This window comes from Lampetra planeri, chromosome 5 (genome assembly GCF_965212315.1).
Source record: "Lampetra planeri chromosome 5, kcLamPlan1.2.h2, whole genome shotgun sequence".
NCBI lineage: Eukaryota > Metazoa > Chordata > Hyperoartia > Petromyzontiformes > Petromyzontidae > Lampetra > Lampetra planeri.
In genome coordinates, this window is record NC_136111.1 from 15,393,660 (window position 1) to 15,415,629 (window position 21,970).

The following is a 21,970-nucleotide window of genomic DNA, read 5'->3' on the forward strand; positions in this document are numbered from 1 at the left end:
GTGAGTATGGATGTGAGAGATATCGGGTGTGAATGCGTGTCAGAGGATCATTACATCTCCTGCCGCGTCTCTCGCGGAAGACTACACCATTGATCGCATTCACCAGCGGTGTTAACGTCCACGCAGCCGTGACGAGGAGGTGGTGGGGGCAGGCTCCGTGTCGTCTGTGTGCGTACCAGTCGAGGAGGGGTGCTGCCCGTGTACTTGTGTTGCATCAGATGGTCCCGTTGCCAGTGTCAGGATACGCAGAGTGTGCGTGCGTGCGCATGCTACAGGGACGCTTAGTTGGGATGGCGACTGCAGTGCTGCTAATAATCGTAACTTTGATCGGCGCTACTACTCACACCCCTTCACCTGGGACCGGTCCACCTGGGAAGTGTCCTCGGGGTGAGGATCTCGGTGGTGCTGGGAGTGAGAGTCTGGGAGGATTTGGAGGTGAGAGTCCGGGAGAAGGTGGAATCGAAGACCTGGGAATGCCGTCTCGAGAGGAGGCTCTTCACGCCACGGTGCAGGCGCTGGAACGAGCTGCTCGTTTCCTGGAGGCGTCGCGGGAGCTCCTGAACTTTGACGGCGTCATCGGATTCCGCATGATGCACGGTGGGTACTCGCATTGTAGGCCAGGGCAGGGCCACTTGTAAAGGAAATGATTACGCTGACCACAAGGGCTCTTGTCACGTATTCATGCACGCTTACGATGTTGTGATACACAGGCTAGAGGGCAAGAGTTATACAGTAAAACCTTGGATTGCGAGCATAATTCGTTCCGGAAACGTGTTTGTAATCCAAAGCACTCGTATATCAGATGTGATCACGTGACGCTCGGCAGACAAAGTGTATACGTACTACTCGTATTGCAAGACCTCGCTCGTTTATCAAATTAATATTTATTTTAAAAATTAGTCGTCTTGCAAAACACTCGCAGACCAAATTACTCGTAAAGGTGCTCGCGCATGGCACTTCAAATGGGGCCTCCCCTTCGTCTTTGTGCGTGCGCAGCTCAGTTGGCGGACGGTCTGCAGCTGGAGGCGGCGCTGTGTGGGGAGCGTGGTGGAGCGCTGCGTGTGACCCCCATGGTGGAGCGCGTGCGGGAGCTTGCACTGCGTGTGCACGAGCTCAGTTCAGACGCCCTGCAACACGCCTGCCTCTCCCTGCCCCATTACTGCTGGAGTAAGCAAACAGCAGCACCGGGCCGTGTGGCGCGGTACTCCGCACCTAACTCTCCACCTTCAACACGCCCCCCACAATCGCTGCCAACAACGCCAGCACAATCGCCAGCACACCCACCGCAATCGCTAACAACAGCACCATGATCACAAACAACACCACCGCTTCCTGCGGTACAAGCCCCCAGAACAGCCAGGCTCCGTGACGCCGTCTACAACACCACTGTCACCACCATCTCCGTTATCGGAAATATGCAGCACACTGTCATTTTATCAAGAAGATGACTCTTTTTTCCCTGTGTGCGTGTGTGTATGCGACATCTCCAGGGATGGCCCCGTTGGCTATCTCAACTTTGTGGTCAAACACAGAGCCAGGTTCCCGCTGCTCGCAGATGCCCCTTCCAAACAGCCGGCGGCACGCAGCTCGCATGAAGGCGGAGGAGACCGCGGAGAATCCACTTGAGAGCTCCATGGAGTCTCTCTTCCCTCTGCCGAGCTCGGCGTGCATCCGTGACGAAAACTCAAGCGACAGCTGCCTCAGCAGCCTGCTGGGCACCGGGTACTGAAACAAAACTAAACTATTTTTTTTATTTTACCTGGCAAAGCTCACTGAGCCATATAGATCTTTTACAGAGGTGACCTGGCCACAAATGATAGCCCAATGAAGTGGCTTATCATCACGTGGAAATGATTAGCAGTCACATACTCTAAGTGCATGCTTTTCTAAATGTGGAGGGAAAACCGGAGGATGTGGATAAAAATCCACGCTTCTATAGAGAGAACTTGCAAACTCTATACAGGCGTCAGGGTTGGGGTTGAACCCACGACCTCTTGTATACCAGGCAAGGTAGTTAACATCTCGCCACCAAGATGATGATAGCTATCAGAACATTTGGTATTCGCGCCATTTCCCATAGCACACGTCTATTCGATGGGCATGTAAAATATCCACCACACCCCCACCTGCAATTCAGGGAATTGTCACAAATACGGATCGCAATTCAAATCAAGAATCTATATTTTCTCGTCTCGTATAGACATCAAATAATAATAGAGTTAGCCAAATATCCCAATGTGAGACCTTCCCAAGAAAGCCTGGTTGATAAAAGTGCTTGAGTACTTACTGATATCCATAATTTCACTAATTTTCGTGCAAATGAAATCCTGATTTTGGTTACATGACATCATTTTGATTTGAAGCTTTCGTGACTGCAGGATTCCATACTCTTTGGTTCTCTCGGTAAAGTCACGTAGATATAAAAATAAAAAATAAAAACATGTAAATAACCTCTTGTTGTAACAGCTCTCTCGCTGGTTCAGTATTTCCACTGCTGGATTATTTTTTCCACCTGAGGACGACCGCTTGTGTTGCGATCGAAACGTCGTGACATAATTTTAGCAATGAAAAGACCAGAATTGCCCAGTTCTGCTGGTTGCCAGTTTATAGACCATGTTTTTTTTGTGTATCTGTCTGTTTAGGCTTGTTTGCCTCTTAATTTTAACGTTCAGGGTTTTTACTCCAATTCTGTTGTAAAGCGCTGTGAGGCCTTGTGTTAACGTCTCTACATAAAACTGAGTTTTCGCTTACTACCAACATTTTCAATCAAGGCACGTTTGGGTCAAGACTTTTGACTGTGCCGCCGATATCACCTGCTCGCCTCTCATCCCCTCCTAACTTGCGAGCCTCCCCCGCTTTGCGCAGCCTCCCCTGCTCCCCTGGCTAGCGAGCCCGGCACTATGCAGTGGAGGGTAACGATTGTTGGTGTGCGTGTAGGCCCGGCGTGGCAGTGTGCTCTGTGCCGACGCCGTGTGCCCGCTGGGCGCGTGCTGGTGGGTGCACAGGCTACGCACTTTCCCATCAGCTGCTCTACCTGTTCGTGGCAACACAGGTAAGCACCTAACACTCGCCACAAAGACAGAGATCCCCCCGTGTAGCCTCAACAGGGTTTTGGGGCAAGTGCTGTTAGCAAGCAAGGCCGGCTCGGTACACCGAGGCAGTAAGTGGTCAGCACCACACCCGACCGCCATTGTCTCCCCAGTGGCAATGTTTACTAGACACCGCACCAGGTACTCATTTGAGGCTGAGTCGACCGAAGGGAGGCCCAGGGCCGGTTCAGATAATTAATCAGCACTGGTGTTGGCCATTTGTGGGAATCATACTTAGGTCGCTGGGTTCATAGCGCAGCGCGCACGAATCGCTCCACTGCTGCTCCCCACTTGCCAAACAGACACGCACACAAGATTGCCTTTGCTCATCTCAGTCGGGTTCATTGAGAGATCGTCTATTTTACAAGGGAGATCTGGGGATCAACAAAACTATCAAACCAAGAATTACAACCTTTTGTCACTCCACTGCTGGATGAAGGCCTCTCCATGCCATGTCGGTACTGTATGTTGGTGCATATTGCCTGCTATGATGTACGTGTTTAGGGTGCATATATTCGGCAGCACTGGTTTGTCGCAGGCAAACGTTGGACCAATTTCAACATTCAGTGTTTCACCAGCAGTGAGGTTTGCTTGAAGAAATGCTGGTGAACTTCCAGATGTTCATAGGTGTCGTTCATAGTTCGACACAGAACTATCATATACACATACACAAGATAATCCATTGGCATTATTGTGGAGAACACGAGTAACAAAAAAAACTGAGCAGATGTGTGCCTTGTTAATCTTGTCAAGGAGCATAAACCATCACGCGGACCCTGGTCATCCTCGCGGAGTCTTTTGGCTTGCCATCGAACAAAGGCGGTCACTGGATCACACGCTTTCGGATGCGCTTCTGTGGCCGTCTGGAACGCTCTTCCGATATTAGGAAGCTACTGGAGCTATGCACTTTTAAATCATCTAGATTGAAAATTAATGTCTCTAGAACTGCTATTTGTATTTAGTTTTTTGTCGATCCCCGCACACCTCCGATTAGCGTGGTTGGCCATGTACGTTGTTAAAGAAGTTCAAAGTGCAGGACAAACAGATTGACAAGATGCCTCCGTCACGCGCGTGTCTTCCATGTTATAGGTTTTTTGGGTTCGATCTCATACATATTAATGTGTCGTTAAACCCGCTACCACCCGACAATTGTTAATGTTGTGGATTAGCTCTCGAACACACCGGTGTGCTCGATTCGTAACGAATTGTTCTGTTTACGTGACAAGCCTCACTAATTGGCCGCGTCGGGTGGGTGGCGGATTTAACGACAAAGTCATTTATTTACGCGATCTGACCCAAAAAACACCGATAATATGGATGATATTGGCCGCGAAAGCCTAAATGTTAAACTGACGCGCGCGTTCCTCAGATCGGCTGCCCCTGGTCTCGGGGCCCGGACGTATGGGCGCAGCAGGGGGCGCTGTGCGCGCGGATGATGAGGCACAACGGCGCCCTGGCCGCACTGGGACTCCCACAGCCGCAGGAGGACCTCTTCGTGGAGAACAGTATGGGAGCGAGACACTTTGGGCCCCGATGTCGATGGGGCCCATTCGCTAATACCAACGATCATCACATTTGTTATGGGCCGCTAGAGTGTGGAGGTGTGGACTCCGCAGTGGATGGCTTCCCACAGGCAGACTTTGCAGCAGTGGGCATTGGGGATTGTGCAGGGCTGGTCCAGATGTCTTGTGACTGCCAATGAATTGACCCCTACCATTGTTTTTCCTTTGCTTGTTAATTCCTGATAATAGGGGCTGGGTGGGGGGTGGGAGGGGTGGGGCTGGGTGGGGAGGGGCTGGTCACCCCGTGGTGCCCTTATAAAACTCAACGTTTAACCTACTCACGCCGGCTTGTGCCTGCCCTCACAGTCGGGCATATTTGCGGAATACACCACGCCACCGTTGACCCTGGCCATTGACCGAGCAACCCAACGTTCCTACCAGCTCCCTCCGCAGGAATGTGTTCATTTTTTTTATCAGCGCGAGTGCAATCATCTGTGGTGGTGAGGCGAGAGAGTCCTCGTGCGTGCAGTGGCTGCTTACCCGAATTTTATTCTCACGGCAAACCGGTTGACGAATATTTGAACCGGGTTTGGGCCTCCCCGAGGTCGACTCCGCCTTAAATTTACTTAAACATCAGCACTCGGGAGACAAAAGCGGCCGGGCGTGGGTTGGACACCCACCCCATCATGTGCCTTGGCCTCCTTGCCTGCCTTCATAAGTGCTCGCTAACAGCACCTGGCTCAACAGTCTGTGAAAGGCTGCATGTGGAATATTTGTCTTTGTCGCGCAGTGCTGTTGTGCTCCATGGCGGGGAGGCGCATGGGGCTGCAGGCTGCGTGGCTCAGGAGAGTCGTGCACATGCAGCACCCACACAGCGGCTGCTTCAAGACTCCGGCAGCACGAGGCGGTGAGAGACTCTACCACACACCCAGCCACTCGCACCTTTGAAGGCCACCACAGCATGAGGGCGGGGGGGGGTTGAGAGTGACTGGCACCACACCCTTCGGCCTTTGTCTCCCCAGTGGTGATGTTGACACTTTGCACTCATTACGCCTGTTGATCCAGGGAAGCTTTTCAAGTGGTTCTTACCAAGTGTTTGCAGCATTTACATTTAAGGCCGAGTCAACCCAGGGGAGACCAGTTCAGCGATTCGTCACTGATGTTTGCTCTGAGCAGGAAGCTACGTGTTCGTAGCACAGTGCACTAATCACCACCGCTCGCCATACACTGGCAGTTCCCCACATGCACGCGATCACTGCCACAGTTGATATGCACACTCCTAGGATTTTAATTTACAACCTTCCAACTGAAAGCCATGAGCTCTAATGACTGTGCCACTTGGCCAAATTATGTGGCAAATTGCTAAGTACAGCGGTAAAGGCAAAGGTCCCCTCCCCCTTGCCTTAACAGATTGTTGGGGCAAGTGCTGTTAGCAAGCATGTATGGAAGCCGGCATGACACACGAGGTGTTTGCCAGCAAAGCACGCACCTTTGTCTTCCTAGTGGCCATGTTTACACATGGCACCAGGTACTCGTTTGGAGGCTGAGTCGACTTAGGGTAGATCCAGGACCGGTTCAAGTAATCACTGGTGTTGGCCATTAGCGGGAATTGAACTCGGATCAGCGTGTTCATAGCTCAAAGCACTAACCACTATACTATTGCTCCCCACAATACACACAATGGGTCATTAACCCCCGCTCCCGAACAAATACGTCATGGGAAGGTCTTCATACAGCAGTAGATTGGCAAACGCTGATGATGATGATATTTACTCCGTCGTTATTATTCGTAGCTGGCATCACTAATATCGTTTTGTGAGGAAGTTCACTTGTTGCGTGCATGACGGGGACAGTGGCACGGGAGCGAAACTTTATATCTTCACCTGCGATGATGCTCCAAGAGCAATCGTCCACCTCTCGACACGCGCACGCATCCCAAACCGATGGGTGTTCCGACCGTAAGATAATGCTCAATCATTGCAATCATCCCTCATGTCAGCATCGTCAGAAACCTGCCAATACCTAGAGTAGCTACAAATACAGACACAGATCCCCCGTGTAGCCGTAACAGACCGTTGGGGCAAGTGCAGTTAGCGAGCACCTATGAAGGCTGGCACGGCACACGAGGGGTGAGTGGCCAGCACCACGCCCAGCCGCCTTTGTCTCCCCAGTGGTGATGTTTACACATAGCAACAGGTACTCGTTAGAGGCTGAGTCGACGTAGGGGAGGCCCAGGACCGGTTCAGATAATCGTCACTGGTATTGACCATGAGCAGGAATCGAATTCGGGTTGCCAGGTTCGTATCTACTGCATCACGTCACAACACACACACAGCATTTTAGGAAAATGCAAACCAAAACACAAATGGCTGTTATAGGCCGCATGCTGCCGGCTATCCTACAAGAGTTGTAACCTTCGGAATTGAGAACAAAATTTTCGAAAGAATCACTGCCATGCGCTCTGTCACGGTGTTCTTGTGATGATGCTGCATTCATGTAGTAACATGCAAGCGATGTTGAGTGGTATAATGACACACTGGACCGTAAATTTAAAGTCTTCTTGCCCCATCCAGACCGCTTTAAACTCACATAGGACAGCCAGGGATGCACAACCTCGGTTCGTGTCTGCAAGATAACCATTTGTTCACTGGGTTGTCGTCTCCTTTAATCCCGGTTCACCACACACGGCGTGATGTCCTGCACCGTCTCGACAGGTTCCCACAGGGAGCCAGTGGGACTCGAGCGGCTTCACAAGAGGAGAGAGAAGCGGATCGATGGTGAGTTTAATCCAGCAGCACTAGTCTCTTCATTTATGCGCGAGCCTCAAAATCATTCCTGAGTGAATATTATTACCTGTGGGAGTACCCACAGAAACCTCGTGTGTGTGTGTGTGTGGATAACACAAAACAAATGTGCGTCAAAACGAGACGTAAACATAAATCAATGGAGTTTTTTTTTACGTAAAAGTCTCGCTTTGTTTAATCACTTCACCAACTCTGCCACTTGTCACGTCCATTGTGAGACCACAGAGCAACCGCACAGGACCCAGCTTCTCCACACTCACCCGGCTGAGACGGAATGAGGGGCGCTGTGGTGATTGAATGAAATTCGTGAAGGGAAATAAAAAGTGGCGATGTGTGTGTGTACGGTTTCATCGGTGCTCGCTAACAGCACTTGCCCCAACAGTCTGTTACAGGCTACACGGGGGATCTTTGTCTTTTGCATACGGTTAGCACGCTGTGCTACGAATGCGGTGACACGGGTTCGATCCCCGCCCCCGCGGTCAACACGAGTGACGATTATCTGAACCGGTGCTGGGCCTCCCCGAGGTCGACTCGGCTTGTAGTAAACATCGCCACTGAGGAGGCAAATGCAGCTGGGCGTGGTGCTGGCCACCCACCCCCTCGTGTGCCGTGCTGGCCTTCATAGGTGCTCGCTCACAGCCCTTACCCCCAACAAGTCTGTGGTTTTCACACCTGATGATGATTGCTTGTGTTGCAATCGAAACGTCTTGATAATTGTATTGGTTTATTTTTATCATTTTATTATTTCTCTTCTACGTGACTTTACCAAAGGAACCAAGAAGATGAATACACGGGGGATCCTTGTCTTTTTGCCTGTGTGTGTGTGTGACCGTGCGGTGGAGGTGGCTGCTCAAGCCACAAGACTGCGGTCGCCGTGGGTCTCCTGGGTTGCTTTGTGCGCGAGTTGCTGCCCCTCGTCTCCTGCGCCACGGAGCCAATTCCGCCACGGAGTGGGCGTCGTGGATGGACGGATTCCCTCCTCGCCCTACCCAGCGATTCGGCTCCCAGTCGCAGGCAGGTTGTGGAGTAAACGCCAACAGGGCTCGTCGGAGACGACCGCTCGGAGTGAGAGTTTTCTCTAGTACAGTATATCCTTGGATTGCGAGTAACTTGGTCTGCGAGTGTTTTGCAAGACGAGCAATTTTTTAAAATAAATATTAATTTGATAAACGAGTGAGGTCTCGCAATACGAGTAGTACGTATACGCTTTGTGATCACAACTGATATACGAGTGCTTTGATATACGAGTGCTTTGGATTACAAACACGTTTCCGGAACGAATTATGCTCGCAATCCAAGGTTTTACTGTAGTTTTAAGAACAGCACCAAATAAATGTTGATTGCGATGGAGGTTTCAGTCGGGGAGAGACGCTGTCTCAGAAGTATTTCAGAATCACAAGATTCATTCAGACTGGAGGAGGAATCTGCCGATGAGCTACGGGGCTCTATTTCACAGATGTCCAGCAGGGGCGGGTCAGAATGTTACAACAGCAAACAACACAAAAACATGATAGGAGGTGCAAACGTATCAGAAAGGTAAACAAATCACGAAGCAAAATGAGCTTATTAGCTTCTATTTGTTGGCGAGTTGTCACAGGGTTTCCAGTTCCCGCGACCCACGTAACACATGAAGCAATCTACACCGGCTTGTCACGTGGAACACGTATGCACGCACACACGGAACACGTGCACACGAACGGAACACGTGCACACGCACACTAACGGAACACGTGCACACACGCACCTCCGTTTAGCACGGTTGGCTACGTACGGTGCAAAAGAAGTTCAACATAAACGCACATTGAGATCTTAATTTGAATTGGCTATTAACGCAAGACAGAGCGTCCATCGCTTTGCGCATCACACAGGAGCCTGCTGGAACGAGCTAATTCGTATTAGAATGGGGAGTAAATTGGTAAACGGAGAAAGAGGTCGCGTGGTGGTTCGCGAGGACTGGAGTTTGTGAAACCCGATCTTTGAGTGGACATCTGGTGAGTAAAACAAATATTGTTGTATACATCTGGTTATTAAAACAAATTCGCTGTAATAAACGATTCACAATAACAACACATGAATGCTCCACAAGAGCTTCAAGCCACAAAGTTGCACAACAATGATGCAACATTAAAACAAGTTCGCTGCTTAGTTGAAGCTGCCTCGTGTTTGAGAATTGTTTTTTCTTCTGGGTTTGCTTCACCTTAGTTTGTTAAGACTCCGTACACGACGCTTCTCCACTTTCCCCGGGGCAGGAATTGACAATTACTGCGATGTGCTTCTGTGAGCGTGATGTGTGGGCATTTGCGACTGTGGATCGATTCGTTCGTCATTAAACGCCCTACAAACGCTTGGTGTGGAAGTGCTTTCTTGTCGGTCTGATGTGAACAGCTCATTGAGACCCGAGTCTGGAGAACCAGTGTCATACAGCTTATCCGTTTTGCTCTCTCACAGCCAATGCATGAAACACTCTGAATGCATTTACTCAATGTAATAAATAGAGACTGATATGTACAGAACATATCCAAATGTTTTATTAACACAATGTTAATATTTAAAAAAAATCATTGACACAAAGGTAGTGTGACTTTTGATTACAAATATTCAGGTTTAACATTGAACGCTTGAAACGTAAACCTCAAATAGTACCCAGTTACAAAGTGTACGGATTATCTCCCTGGGATATTATTGTGCTGGTCAGAAAGGCACCATCAAATGAGATGACATTAAAACATTTTAGGAATCATCCTTAACACTTTCTCCACAGATTTTTTCAGTGTACCAGACATCATTGGTTTACTGATATCACAATGCACATTTCAATACACAAAAACATACACTTTACCACAAGTCCAAACCGCAAAGGCAATTTAGAAGGATGCGTTGCAACGGCAGAGCGTGCAACTCACACAAGTTTGTGAGTTTAGGTCCTGGTTGGGGCACGACTCAAGCAATGAACCTTTCATGTGGTGAGACTGGCCAGACAGGAATACAGCATTTCCACCATCGGCTCAGAACTGCAAATAGCAAAGTGCACTGTGCAACACTCAACTGACAAGAGAGACATCTTTTACTGAAAGTGAATTTAAATAAAATACTGGAGAAAGAAAATATCAGTTCAAATAGACATAAATACGTCCTCGAATTAAACAAATCGCCATCCATTTACGTGCTGATGGATTTCCACGGCCCGCGTCCCACATATACCGACAGAACCAAGGCTTCTGGCAAAGAAGCCCCCATTTCAGCAAGTTCCCACAAACAACAGAGCCATGTCATGTGGCAGAACGACGTCACAGCTACAGCTGCAACCATGATCAGTAGTGCATCTTCATGCCAAGCGGAGCGAGTGTTCATCATCTCTCGCCTGCTATCTACTCATATATACCAGCTGTCTTGAATACAGTAATGTAGTCAGTTGCTGTTAAGCACAACAACACCAGCCCAGTTTTAATATCGGGTAGAAACCTGGGATTCACACCCGGAATCTCAGCTGGACTGCATCATCGCTGACATGAACACAGAATTGTTCCCATAAGCCATCCAGCTGCCTCAGAGGAATGATCTCACTATTTTATGGCATCCAGTTATACCACGTATTTAACTTTACACAGCAGCCACACAGCATCTGGTCACTTTTACGAAAAACACAACGGTCTAAAGTCTTTCAACATTTCTTTCCATACATTATTTGTGAATAAACTTACTAACGACGACTATTTCATGTGAACTTCGGATAGGTGATGGGTTAACCCCAAAGAATTACAGTGAGCTTTTGTGCCTCACGAAGATTTATCAACTGTAAAAGCTTAATGTGTTACGTAATCTGTATCAAAAATTCCTCCAGTAAGTCACGGACAGGACTTGGACCCCATTTGGTTCACAGCATTTGCCAATCGGTCCAAGACAAGATATGCACCGTGCACTTTGAACAAATAAATTTACATCCATGAATCTACGCGCTCAACAAAAAGGCTCTTACGACAAAAAAACGTTGTATCTTGATTAAAATTGCTAGGAATCGCTATCAACTGGTCGCGAGCTATTACGTTGTAAACAAACTTCAGTGCTTTCAGAAAGGCAACGTGAAATATACCAAGTGCTGAATTATTAAAATCACAGGTAGAGTGACTCCATGTTTTATACCTGCCACAGAGTAACTACACGGGATCCTTGGGGAAATAGATGCTCTGAAAGGGGCTCTTATGATCACCGGTGGCCTACATGCATGGAACAGTCTTGTTTATGTGTAGCCGGTACATGATTACTGAAAACACTGAAAGCTATAAGTCAGATTTACATCTTAACAAAGCAGCTTTGGAGATTTCCTCCATTATTGGCAAGACATTGACACATTTTCACCAAAAATCTGATGCAAAGCAACATTTGTTCACACGTGAACTGTATAGTATAACTGAAGTGTGCCAATGGTATAGCAGAGGCGGGGACTGTCGTATTTGTACGCTGGAAACTCCCTTGTAGAAACTCTTAAGCTCCTAATGCTTATCCTGACCGACTCCACCTTTCACTGCCTCCTAAAGTCACCTTGGTTCCTTACAGGGTCTGTTGACTCCGGTTAAATGAATGTATGTTTAACTTCTTTCGCACCGTACGTAGCCAACCATGCTCATCGGAGGTGTGAAATATGAGTGCACCTGCACGCGAGTGTGGATGCTAACGCACACAACTACCATTGTGCACAAAGTAGCGGTGACATCACCACGGCGGTTGTGCCAGGCTAGGTGCTGTGGCACACACTACTTTGGAGGAAAGGGATGTTGGACCACACAGAGATTTGTCAAATTCGCTGGGCTACGAAGTGGCCACGAGATGGCAGTACAGCAAATGGGTTTATGAACCCAATGCTGTGGATTATTTGAGGGTTACACCCTTACAAGCATGTGTTTTATCCAGATACTCTATTCTGTCAAATGCAAAACATTAATTAAAGTGGAATAGCCAATTATGCTAAGGCAGGAGAAGTCTTAAGACTCAGCAAGGCAATCTGGATAAATACATGGCATTAAGTCTTGGGCTGTACTCTTACATTACCATTCTGTACACATTCCCACTTCTCTCCGTTCTGAGGAGACGATGGTGGCTTTACACAGCCGTGCCAGCCGCTAATCTCAAGCACAGCACAACATTCTATCTTGGCTGTCTCCCCAATGAGTTGTACTTGATAGAACAGACATTCGTGTTAAATACTGCACAGTGTTCGTGCAAAAAAACACTTCTATTCATCAACTTAACATCCTGAAGGTTAGGTGACATGTACAAAACGTATGGGAAATAATAAAGTCTACAAGTAATTGTGATTTAATTTAATTATTTCTATTTTTTATTTTTATTCTTAATTTTAAATTACATTTTTTCACCTACGTGACTTTACCGAAAGAAGCAAATAATAAAGTCGACAAATAGTTATTTTAAATCAGTCCGCTGCTGGAGGACGGGCTATCTCGTGTCATGAGGATTGTGGGGGGACATTGGCATACTTTACACAGCTGGTCAGTGTGGGTTGAAGGTGGGTAGCATAGATGTGTTTTTGCCCAGGAGTACAGTACAATAATACAATTTGCTGCACTCCCCTCCGCTGCCCAACACACAGCCCCACAGCGGCCTGTAGCAATTCATAATAAAGTTTTTTTTGGGTTATATCGCGTAAATGTGTCGATAACCCGCCACCACCTGACAGCCAATGAATAAGGTTTATCACGTAAACAAAACGTGCCATTTAGTCTCTACTTCAGCGCACCAGTGTGTTGGAGTGTAAATCCACGATATATTCACAATTTGAGTACGAAGTTTCGCTGGGAATTACATCCAGCATCATTGGGCGATTTTGCCAGAATTGGTAAAAAGTCATATTGGTCACGAAAGCCTACGTGTCAAGCCTATAGCAACTTATTATCCATTGTGGTCTCCCATCCAAGCTTGCGCCAGTCTCGAACTGGCTTAGCTTTTAAAAATTGCCAATTTGGTCACAGGCATTGTAAACTGTAAATACAGTACAGTACGTACAAAATTAGGAAAACTACATTTGGCCGGGTCTTATAACAATCTAATATAAAAAGGCAGTAAAAAAACAAAATAACTTTGACAACGACTGTTAATCAGGACATAAAATCCAACTCTTGGCCTAAGTGGAATGTAAATGTTTGCATTGTGTTGAAATAAATTAACACAAAATGGCAGCTTACAGCTAGGGCTCAGGATAAAGTAATTATGAACATGTTGACAAAAAATATAAATAATTAGCATTTGGGTTTTTGCACAACATGGATCTCAACCCGCTCTCTCTCGCGTTTTCGGGTCACACATCAGAGTGCTGTTCAGCACAACTTAAAACCTAGTAGAGGCAGACCTCGCTTAGCGCTCAAGATGCATTCCTGGAGAAGTGAGCGCTAATCGAATCGGCGCTAAAAGGGGTCATTATACCATTCTATATGTGGGGATGCGTTCCCGATAGCGTTATTTATTTCGTATGAGCAATATATGAGGGCTTCATTGGGGTATCGATAATAGCACGAACAATAATACAGAGGGCGAACATTATTTCATAAACAAATATAAAAATGTATTTTTACATAAGTATTTTTTACTGTACTCACGAGTGCATTCTACTGGACTCCTCCTACAAGGCAGCGGCGGTGGGAGATGAGGTTGGAGGAGCTGTTGTGGTCCCAATGTGGGTCACTCTCAGAGAAGAGCTCCCAGGACCTCTATGATCTTCGCGATGGCCTCAGTCTAAATTTCAGTGGTAAGGTTTATTTTCGATGGAGCCTGGGACTCGTGAGTTCTCACCTAGCTAAACAAATACTGTACTGTAATAACATCGGATAAAAACATGTAAAAAAAACAGATAAAAGTTTTATCGTGACTATGAATCACAATCACGGGGGTTGGGTCTGGTTGGCTAGGCAGGTACGTTTCCTTAGCCAGCGCTTGCGAGTTCTCACTCGTAATCGCTTTTAGATTTTCTTAAATTTTTAGGAAACATTATCTCCAGGTTCAAAGAGCGCTACAACGAATCATCGTTCTACGGCGTAGCATTAAGCGAGGTCTACCTGTAGTCCTCACCCTGAATTAAAAATAGGCTCAGATTGTAAAACGCTGCCATTCCCTGCTGCTATACAATTCTAGAGCGGCTGTTGCTGCCATTACGCTGGCTGCTACTGCTATTGGGCAAATGTGGGTACCCTACAAACTTTGTGATTCGCTTGTTCACCTGCTCGGTGAATGGCTCCACTGGCCCATCTGTGTCCACTTCAGGCTGCACAGACTCTACGGCTGCCACCGTCACACTGGGGTGGAGGCACCTATAGTAAACACAGCGTACCGCGATTCCACAGGCATAGCAGATGAACACCACGGGGACAAAACACAAGACCACCAGCTTTTGAGTGTCCTCGCCAAGGAAAACACAATACACCACGATCATGATGATGATGTCGGCGAGTACAGCGGAGTGGTAGATGACGCTCCTCCACAACGTCCTGGCTTTCGACACATTGAACCAGGAAAAGATCTGTACACAGATAGACAAACATTAACATTAGTCAAGCAAACCATGGGGGCAAGTGCTGTTCACGAGCGCCTCCGAAGGCTAGTGCAGCATACAATAAATGGTTAAGGTAAATGTTGAACTATCATTGCCGAGAAAAAAAATATTCATAACAAAGCGGGAAATTGAAAGTGTAAAGACCTTTCATCAGCTGTATTCAACTGCATGACAAAAAATGCATTGAAACACATTTGAGATATTAATAACATGTAAAAAATATAAATAATATTCCTTTACTCAGGTAAAACCTCAATGATTCTTTAAACAGTTTTTTTCAGGAGGGACCTATATTGGGATGTTTTTCCCCAATTAAAAAAATGAGCATTTGGCACTTGAGATGAACCAGGAGTATCTGGAGAAAACTCAAAACTCTGAAAAAGTTAAATTCACCTCACAGTCCAAACCCTACAACAACTGGTATTCTCAATATTCAAACCAGACTCAAATCCTGCTTCGCTTCTAAGATCCAACAGGATCGGGCGATTCGGTCGTTGGATTACATTGCAAAAATAATGGTGAGGAAAGTTGGTGCAGGTGCACGTTTGTGATGTATGCATGTTGAACTTTTTTCGCACCATACTTAACCCACCGTGCTAATTGGAGGTGCGGGGGAAGGACAACGAAACACAAAAATGAGTTCTCAAGAAATTAGTTTTAAATTTAGAGTTAAAAGTGCATGGCTCCAGTGGCTTCCTAATATAAGAAGAGTGTTCCAGACGGCTGCAGAATCGCATCTGAAAACGCGCAATGCAGAGGCTGTTTTTGTTTTTAAGATTAGCCAAAAGCCGCTGCTAGAATAACCGGAGTTCGCACAATGGTTTATGCTCCTTGACGAGATCAGCAAGGTACTGTGGTTCATTTATGGCCAAGCCCTTTGTGTGTAACGAGTGTGACCACATAAATAACACGTACCCATATGACGGCCACGACGCTGTTGTATACAAACTCCTTCTTCTTCGAAGTGGTGAAATCAGTGTGCTGCAGGCGGGCCCACACCAGCATGGCGAACCACCACAGCGCCACGTGCACGGCCACCATGGGGCCCACGGCCGCCACGTAGAAACCCAGCGTGACGACGCGCGGCACCACCAGCAGCAGGTTCCACAGGAGGTAGACGAACGAGGCCAGGTAGCCCTGCAGCTGGAGCTTGTGGTTCAGTGAGATGCGCAGCGCTTTGTGGTAGTCGAGCAGTATCCAGGAGATGGAGAAGAGGCAGACGGCTGCACTGAGGCCTGCACACGTCACGCACATGTGCAAACGTACGCACGCATGTGCATTCATATTTGCACAAATGTGCACAAGCATGGTAGTAGACATATATATCAAAGATCCCCCATATAGCCTTAACAGACTGTAGGGGCAAGTGCTGTTAGCGAGCACCTATGAAGGCCGTAACGGTACACGAGGGGGTGGGTGGCCAGCACCACGCCCGACCGCCTTTGTCTCCCTAGTGGCAATGTTTACACACCGCACCAGGTACTCATTTGAGGCTGAGTCGACCTAGGGGAGGCCCGGGACCGGTTCAGATAATCGTCACAGGTGTTGGCCGTGAGCAGGAATCGAACCCGTGTCGCCGGGTTCATAGCGCAGCGTGCTAACCGCTACACTATCGCTCCACATAAATATACACATACGTGCACATACATGCAGACACAAGGTGCTACTCACGAGGAATCTTCCTGCCACCCTAAACAACCAGATTTGTTTTTGTTAATTTCATGCAAAAGCAAGATGGATCACTGCATCGCAAGAAGGGCCACAATTTGGTGAGCCCTTTGTCATCAGCCAAACATTGAATGGCTGATGATGTTTAAACAATTCACGCAGCAACAACACGAGAGAATCCAACCATTAGTGAAAGGGGAGATCTGTTCACTTTTTGGGTTTCGTCTTTCTTCATGGATAAAAGTGTTCAAATGGATGCCCGCGTGCAGCACAAGCGTGGCGAACGCACCCTCCATCAGGTTGACCCGCTCCGCCTGCACCATGCGTCCGATGAGCAGCACGAGCTGCGGAGCGTTCTCTATAAACGTCTTGAATAGGCGCAGCATGGTGATGTCTGTCGAGCGGTACACTGCCTCAGCCGCCAACCCCTCGCCGCCATCCTGTATCGCTTTCCAGCCCTTGCGGAGGGCGCACACAAATCTGACAAATAAATTGCGACATTGCCAATGGGGAATATTCACGAGGCATGTGTCACGAGTCAACTCCCGCCTCATAGCGATTCAACCAATGGGATCGTAACCCGACACACAGCGGAGAGCTATAGCATTGTCAATTATTGCACAAAAATGTTTAAGTGACTGTATGGGCAGTGGCGCATTTTCACAAATTTAAAACATATCACCAGGTTCATCTTGAACACAAATGCATATATCTATCAAAATCTCACTTTCGGCTATGATTAAGGGTAATTGCTTAACGCAGCCTATTATTTATGTTATAAGACAATTTTTATTATGAACGTGGTAAGGATTCTGTGGAGACTAAATTATTTATTGTGAAAGTGATCATTGACTTGTAAGTCTTACGTAGCTGTTTTATTTGAATCAAAGTTAGTTTTGCATTTGAGAATTTTACTTGACGGGTGTCCACACAGCTTGTTGCAAGACCCTCATGTAATCCACAAGGAATGATTTTCATTTATCCAGAAAACCCTCACCAAGTGGAACCCTTTTTTTTCCGAGAGCGCCTTAGGTTTTGCCAATTCCAGCTGTAGAAAACTTGTTTAGAGGTCATTTCAATTTACTATTTACATGCTGGCCAAACGTGAACGTCTTGTAAGAGGTCAAAGTACCCACACATTACCCCATCACACATGACCTGTTCAGACGGTGGTGTTACCCATATTTACACTGCTGGATAGACAGTCAATGTGACACTTCTTTTTGGTTCTTTCGGTAAAGTCACGTAGAAGAGAAATAATAAAATAATAAAAATAAAACATTATAAAATATAATATTATATTATTGTTTTATTTTTATTATTTTATTATAAAAAATAAAATATAATAAAATATTATATCATATTATTGTGGTTTATTTTTATTATTTTATTATTTCTCTTCTACGTGACTTTACCGAAAGAACCAAGAAGATAAATCCCTGCAGTCACAAAAGCTTTAAATCGAAATGTGACACCTGTAAATGAGGCCAAGCTGCAGGCAGTGCAGCACTTTGACCACCAATGAAGGTCGCGGAAATTCCAAGTTTTGATTCGTGCGTCGCTCTTCCCAGTCATCGTAGAGCCACGCCAGGCTGAAGAACTGCACCACGATGTCGGCCGTCAGCCTGCAGGCCAGCAGCAGGGAGGCCGACACAACATGGCTGGCGAGGTACAGCTTCGTGATGGTGTTGATGTCGGTGCCGAGGTCAAGCAGCGTAGAAATGAGCCCCACGCTTGCCCAGAAGAGGTCAAAGTAACCAAAGTGGAACCGGCGCAAGCCCCCTGGGCTGCTGGCGTTCGTCATCTCAGGAACAAAGCCTGTGCGACACACGCACGTGTATGGTTTAATAAGAGACGCGACTGGAAAGTGAAGAACATACATATCTGCGTAGGTTTACACGGTCATGGGTGAAAACGTCAGCTCAATTCAGTCTTCCACTACTATTTCTATTTTACCAGGTAAGGCCCATTGAGCTATGTAGCTCTTTTTCAGAAGTGACCTGGCCACAAATGATAGCTCAACGAAGTGGCTTATCATGTGGACATTTATAGCAACCAAACACACGTTGGTTCTAAATGTGGAGGGAAAAACTGGAGGACCCCAGAAAAATAAAATCCACGTGACCACGGGCAGAATATTCAAATTCCAAATGCACACCAGGTGTCAGGGTCGGGATCGAACCTGGGATCTCTGCCCCAGGCGAGAGAGAAAACATCACGTCACCGAGCGAAGGCATCGGACACCATGCCGAACAACACGTGGAACAACCAGAACACGTCTAAGAAGAACATAGCACAAACATGTGACTCAGTCCTTTACAGAACAATGTTTTTCAAATACAAATGTATCTTATGTCCAGCCTACGGCCACATGAACAAGAACGCGCCCGATCTCGTCAGATGCTAGAAACCAAGCAGACTTTGTGCCTGAACGTAAGAATACCTGGTAATACCAGGTGTATGTACAATACTGTAGTCGTGTGTGGCAGTGTACAACACATGTGTGTTGTACATTGCCTTGCGAGTACAGCATATACCATAGCGTTGCACAACAGTAGCCTGTATTGTGGACAGTATACAGGATGGCCCAAAAGTCAGGACACACAAGGTTATTTTATTTATTTTAACACTAACATTAAATATGTGTAAATGTTAACGATTAAAGTGAACATTGTAGAAATTATCATTAATATATATTCTTCCTGTGGGTCAACCTTAAATTCGTCTTTTACAAAACTCGACCAGGAACCCTGAAACAATTGAGACAAAACGCAACTGATGAACGTAATCAAAGGTACTACATTAATTTCAAAATATATTCAACGCACGCATTACTGTGAATGTAAGTCATTTTGAAGATTTGTTAAAATATATAAAATAATATGTTAAATAACCCTGTGATGAGTTAAAATAAATATAACCGTGTGACCTGACTTTTGGCCCACCCTGTATCCTGTCGTGTGTACACACAACAGTATTGTATTGTTGTGTGTATTGTTGTGTGTGTGTGTACACAGTACTATTGTGTACATACACATTACTTATTGTGTATACTGCACTATGTTGCTGTAGCTTGATGCAGTGCGAGGTACAACAGCATATACAGGACAGTATTATCTTATTAGTTTTAATTCACTTTATTTTAATTGTCATTATTTTATAGTTTTTTTTTCTATCTACGTGACTTTACCGAAAGACCCAAAAAACAGGAAATATACATACAGGTGACTATATGTGTACAGGACAGTATATATATACACACGACAGTGTATGTGTACAGGACGGTATATACATCCACATGACTATATTTATATACAGTATACAGTATATACACACACATGACTATATTTATATACAGTATACAGTATATACATACACATGACTATATTTATATACAGCATATAGCCTACACACACACATGACTATATTTATATACAGTATATACATACACACACATGACAATGTATATGTACAGGACAGTATACACACACATCATTATATTTATATACAGTATATACACATACACGAATGACAGTGTGTGTGTACAGGACAGTTTACACATCACCCACACGAAAGAAGAAAATAAGCCGGGACGTGGTAATGCAATGCCTGTGGTTCTCTCTGTAACATCTCCTCCCACATCATCTACAACATCTACAACATCAACATCTCAAACATGAACATCTCCAACATCTCCAACATCAACATCATCAACAACTCCAACATCTCAAACATGAACATCTCAAACATGAACATTTCCAACATCTACAACATCAACATCTCCATAATCAACATTTCCAACATCTCCAACATCAAGAACATCTACATCATCAACATCTACAACATCAACATCTCAAACATGAACATCTCCAACATCAACATCTGCAGCAGCAACAACAGCGACATCGTTCCACGGATGAATGCGTGGAGTCTGCAGAGCAAAGTTGCTCAACATTGGTACGGTATTTATTAATGTTATTTAGTCTATTCGTGTACACCCCACGCAGAGAGGGGGTGTCGATAGCGAAGCAGGCGAGCCGAGGGCGTCTTGAGAAAAAGAGTTTGACACGAAATTGACGAGAAGCGAGAAGACGTCAGAAGGAACTCACGACAAGCCGCTCCGTCATGGCGGTCGGGAAGCCCGTGTGACGTCATCCCCCATAGCCCCTCCCCATACCCCCCATAGCCCCCACCCCGTCCCCCCCATAGCCCCCACCCCGTCCCCCCATACCTCCCCCGTCCCCCCCTTACCCCCCCCCCGTCCCCCCATACCCCTCCCCCCGAACCAATTTATTCCGAATTGGTCGATAAAAAATTGGTGCTTGTTATTTTGGTTTGCCGACCCCTTGGGGGGCCGTCCATAAATGACGTTACGCACCTAGGGGGGGGGGGGGTCAGACATGTGACGATGTGTGACGAGGGGGGGGGGCTTGAGAAATGTGACGTCACATCAAAATGCGCAACTTTAAATATAGACAACACGTTCTACTTAATTAAATAGACTTTTTAATAAATGTTTTCTCCTAAAACATCAGAGTGCAGCGCCACATTAAATACGCACTACAATGACAATAGTTTAAAGCGATTTGAAGCATAATTCTAGATTTGAAGCTTTCGTGACTGCAAGGAATCATCTTCTTAGGTGTGACGGTCCCACCTGATGACGGAGACTTGTGTTGCCTCCGAAACGTCGTGATTTTTGTTTTTATTTTATTTTACTTTCTACGTGACTTTACCGAAAAAACCTAAGAAGACGATTTGAAGCATGTTTTATTTGGGGGGGGGGGGCAGAGCTTTGTGACGTCTTATTTGAGGGGGGTCTGACTTTTTGTGTGACTAGGGGGGGGGGGGGGTTCAAAAATCGTCTCAAATCGCGTGACGTCATTTATGGACGGCCCCTTGGCTATGTGATCGGACGTGGGACAACATTGCGAAACTCGGCGGACAGCCGCCTCGTGCAGTTTCGCTGTTCCCCTTTGTCGGAACGCATCTAACCGCACATGGCGAGGGAAACCTGTTGTTTCATTGCGTGCGGAGGGAAGTTATTTTCCCACTGCAATTTGCGGATTTCAACGTTGTGGACTTGGTTGCGTCGCAAGTTAACAACTACAGCCGTGTACAACACACATTAAAACAAAGGCATCTGACGCAAATGTTAACCCTCAACAAACGCTAGCACTGGACAAAAGCGGGCTGTGCATGAATGGTGGATGTAGTATCAGTGACGTCACTTGGGTTGGTGTCACCCAGTGGGATAGCTCATGGTGTCACCCCTCATGGACCTCCGCCCGTACCAGACCGTACAAAATCATTAGTAATGTTTTTGGTACTAATGTTACTCGTACATCA

General features: G+C 46.5%; 2 protein-coding genes across 3 annotated transcripts; one reads left to right on the forward strand and one right to left on the reverse strand.

The window, feature by feature from the left end:
- Window positions 1–32: 32 nt before the first annotated feature.
- C5H16orf89 (chromosome 5 C16orf89 homolog) lies at window positions 33–9,739 on the forward strand. The gene is given in 10 exon segments (XM_078594679.1): window positions 33–597; window positions 997–1,167; window positions 1,491–1,722; window positions 2,938–3,052; window positions 4,459–4,594; window positions 5,382–5,498; window positions 7,306–7,368; window positions 8,238–8,344; window positions 8,347–8,404; window positions 8,407–9,739. Coding segments are annotated over 10 exon segments (1,635 nt in total). The 3' UTR covers window positions 8,478–9,739.
- Window positions 9,740–9,907: 168 nt separating this feature from the next.
- On the reverse strand, window positions 9,908–20,766 carry LOC144718993 (XK-related protein 8-like). 2 transcript variants are annotated; one of them, XM_078594681.1, is made up of 5 exons: window positions 20,731–20,766; window positions 18,097–18,439; window positions 16,911–17,101; window positions 15,869–16,188; window positions 9,908–14,920 (listed from the first exon to the last, which is right to left on the reverse strand). In XM_078594681.1, the coding sequence occupies exons 2-5, from the start codon at window positions 18,423–18,425 to the stop codon at window positions 14,522–14,524; spliced, it is 1,239 nt and encodes a 412-aa protein (XP_078450807.1). In that variant the 5' UTR covers window positions 18,426–18,439; window positions 20,731–20,766; the 3' UTR covers window positions 9,908–14,521. The 2 variants fall into 2 exon arrangements, with proteins under 2 accessions (XP_078450807.1, XP_078450806.1); XM_078594680.1 differs by lacking the exon at window positions 20,731–20,766 and adding an exon at window positions 18,804–20,724.
- Between the last annotated feature and the right edge of the window lie 1,204 nt (window positions 20,767–21,970).

What these genes read in the sequence shown, in the direction of transcription:
- LOC144718993 (XM_078594680.1), bottom strand. Translation starts at nt 18,858, where the DNA reads ATGCCTTCGCTCGGTGACGTGATGTTTTCTCTCTCGCCTGGGGCAGAG. An exon ending in GCCTGGGGCAGAGATCCCAG is followed by an intron (nt 18,440 to 18,803) that starts GTTCGATCCCGA and finishes TGTGTCGCACAG; the next exon opens with GCTTTGTTCCTGAGATGACG. An exon ending in CAGCTTGGCCTCATTTACAG is followed by an intron (nt 17,102 to 18,096) that starts GTGTCACATTTC and finishes TTTATTTGTCAG; the next exon opens with ATTTGTGTGCGCCCTCCGCA.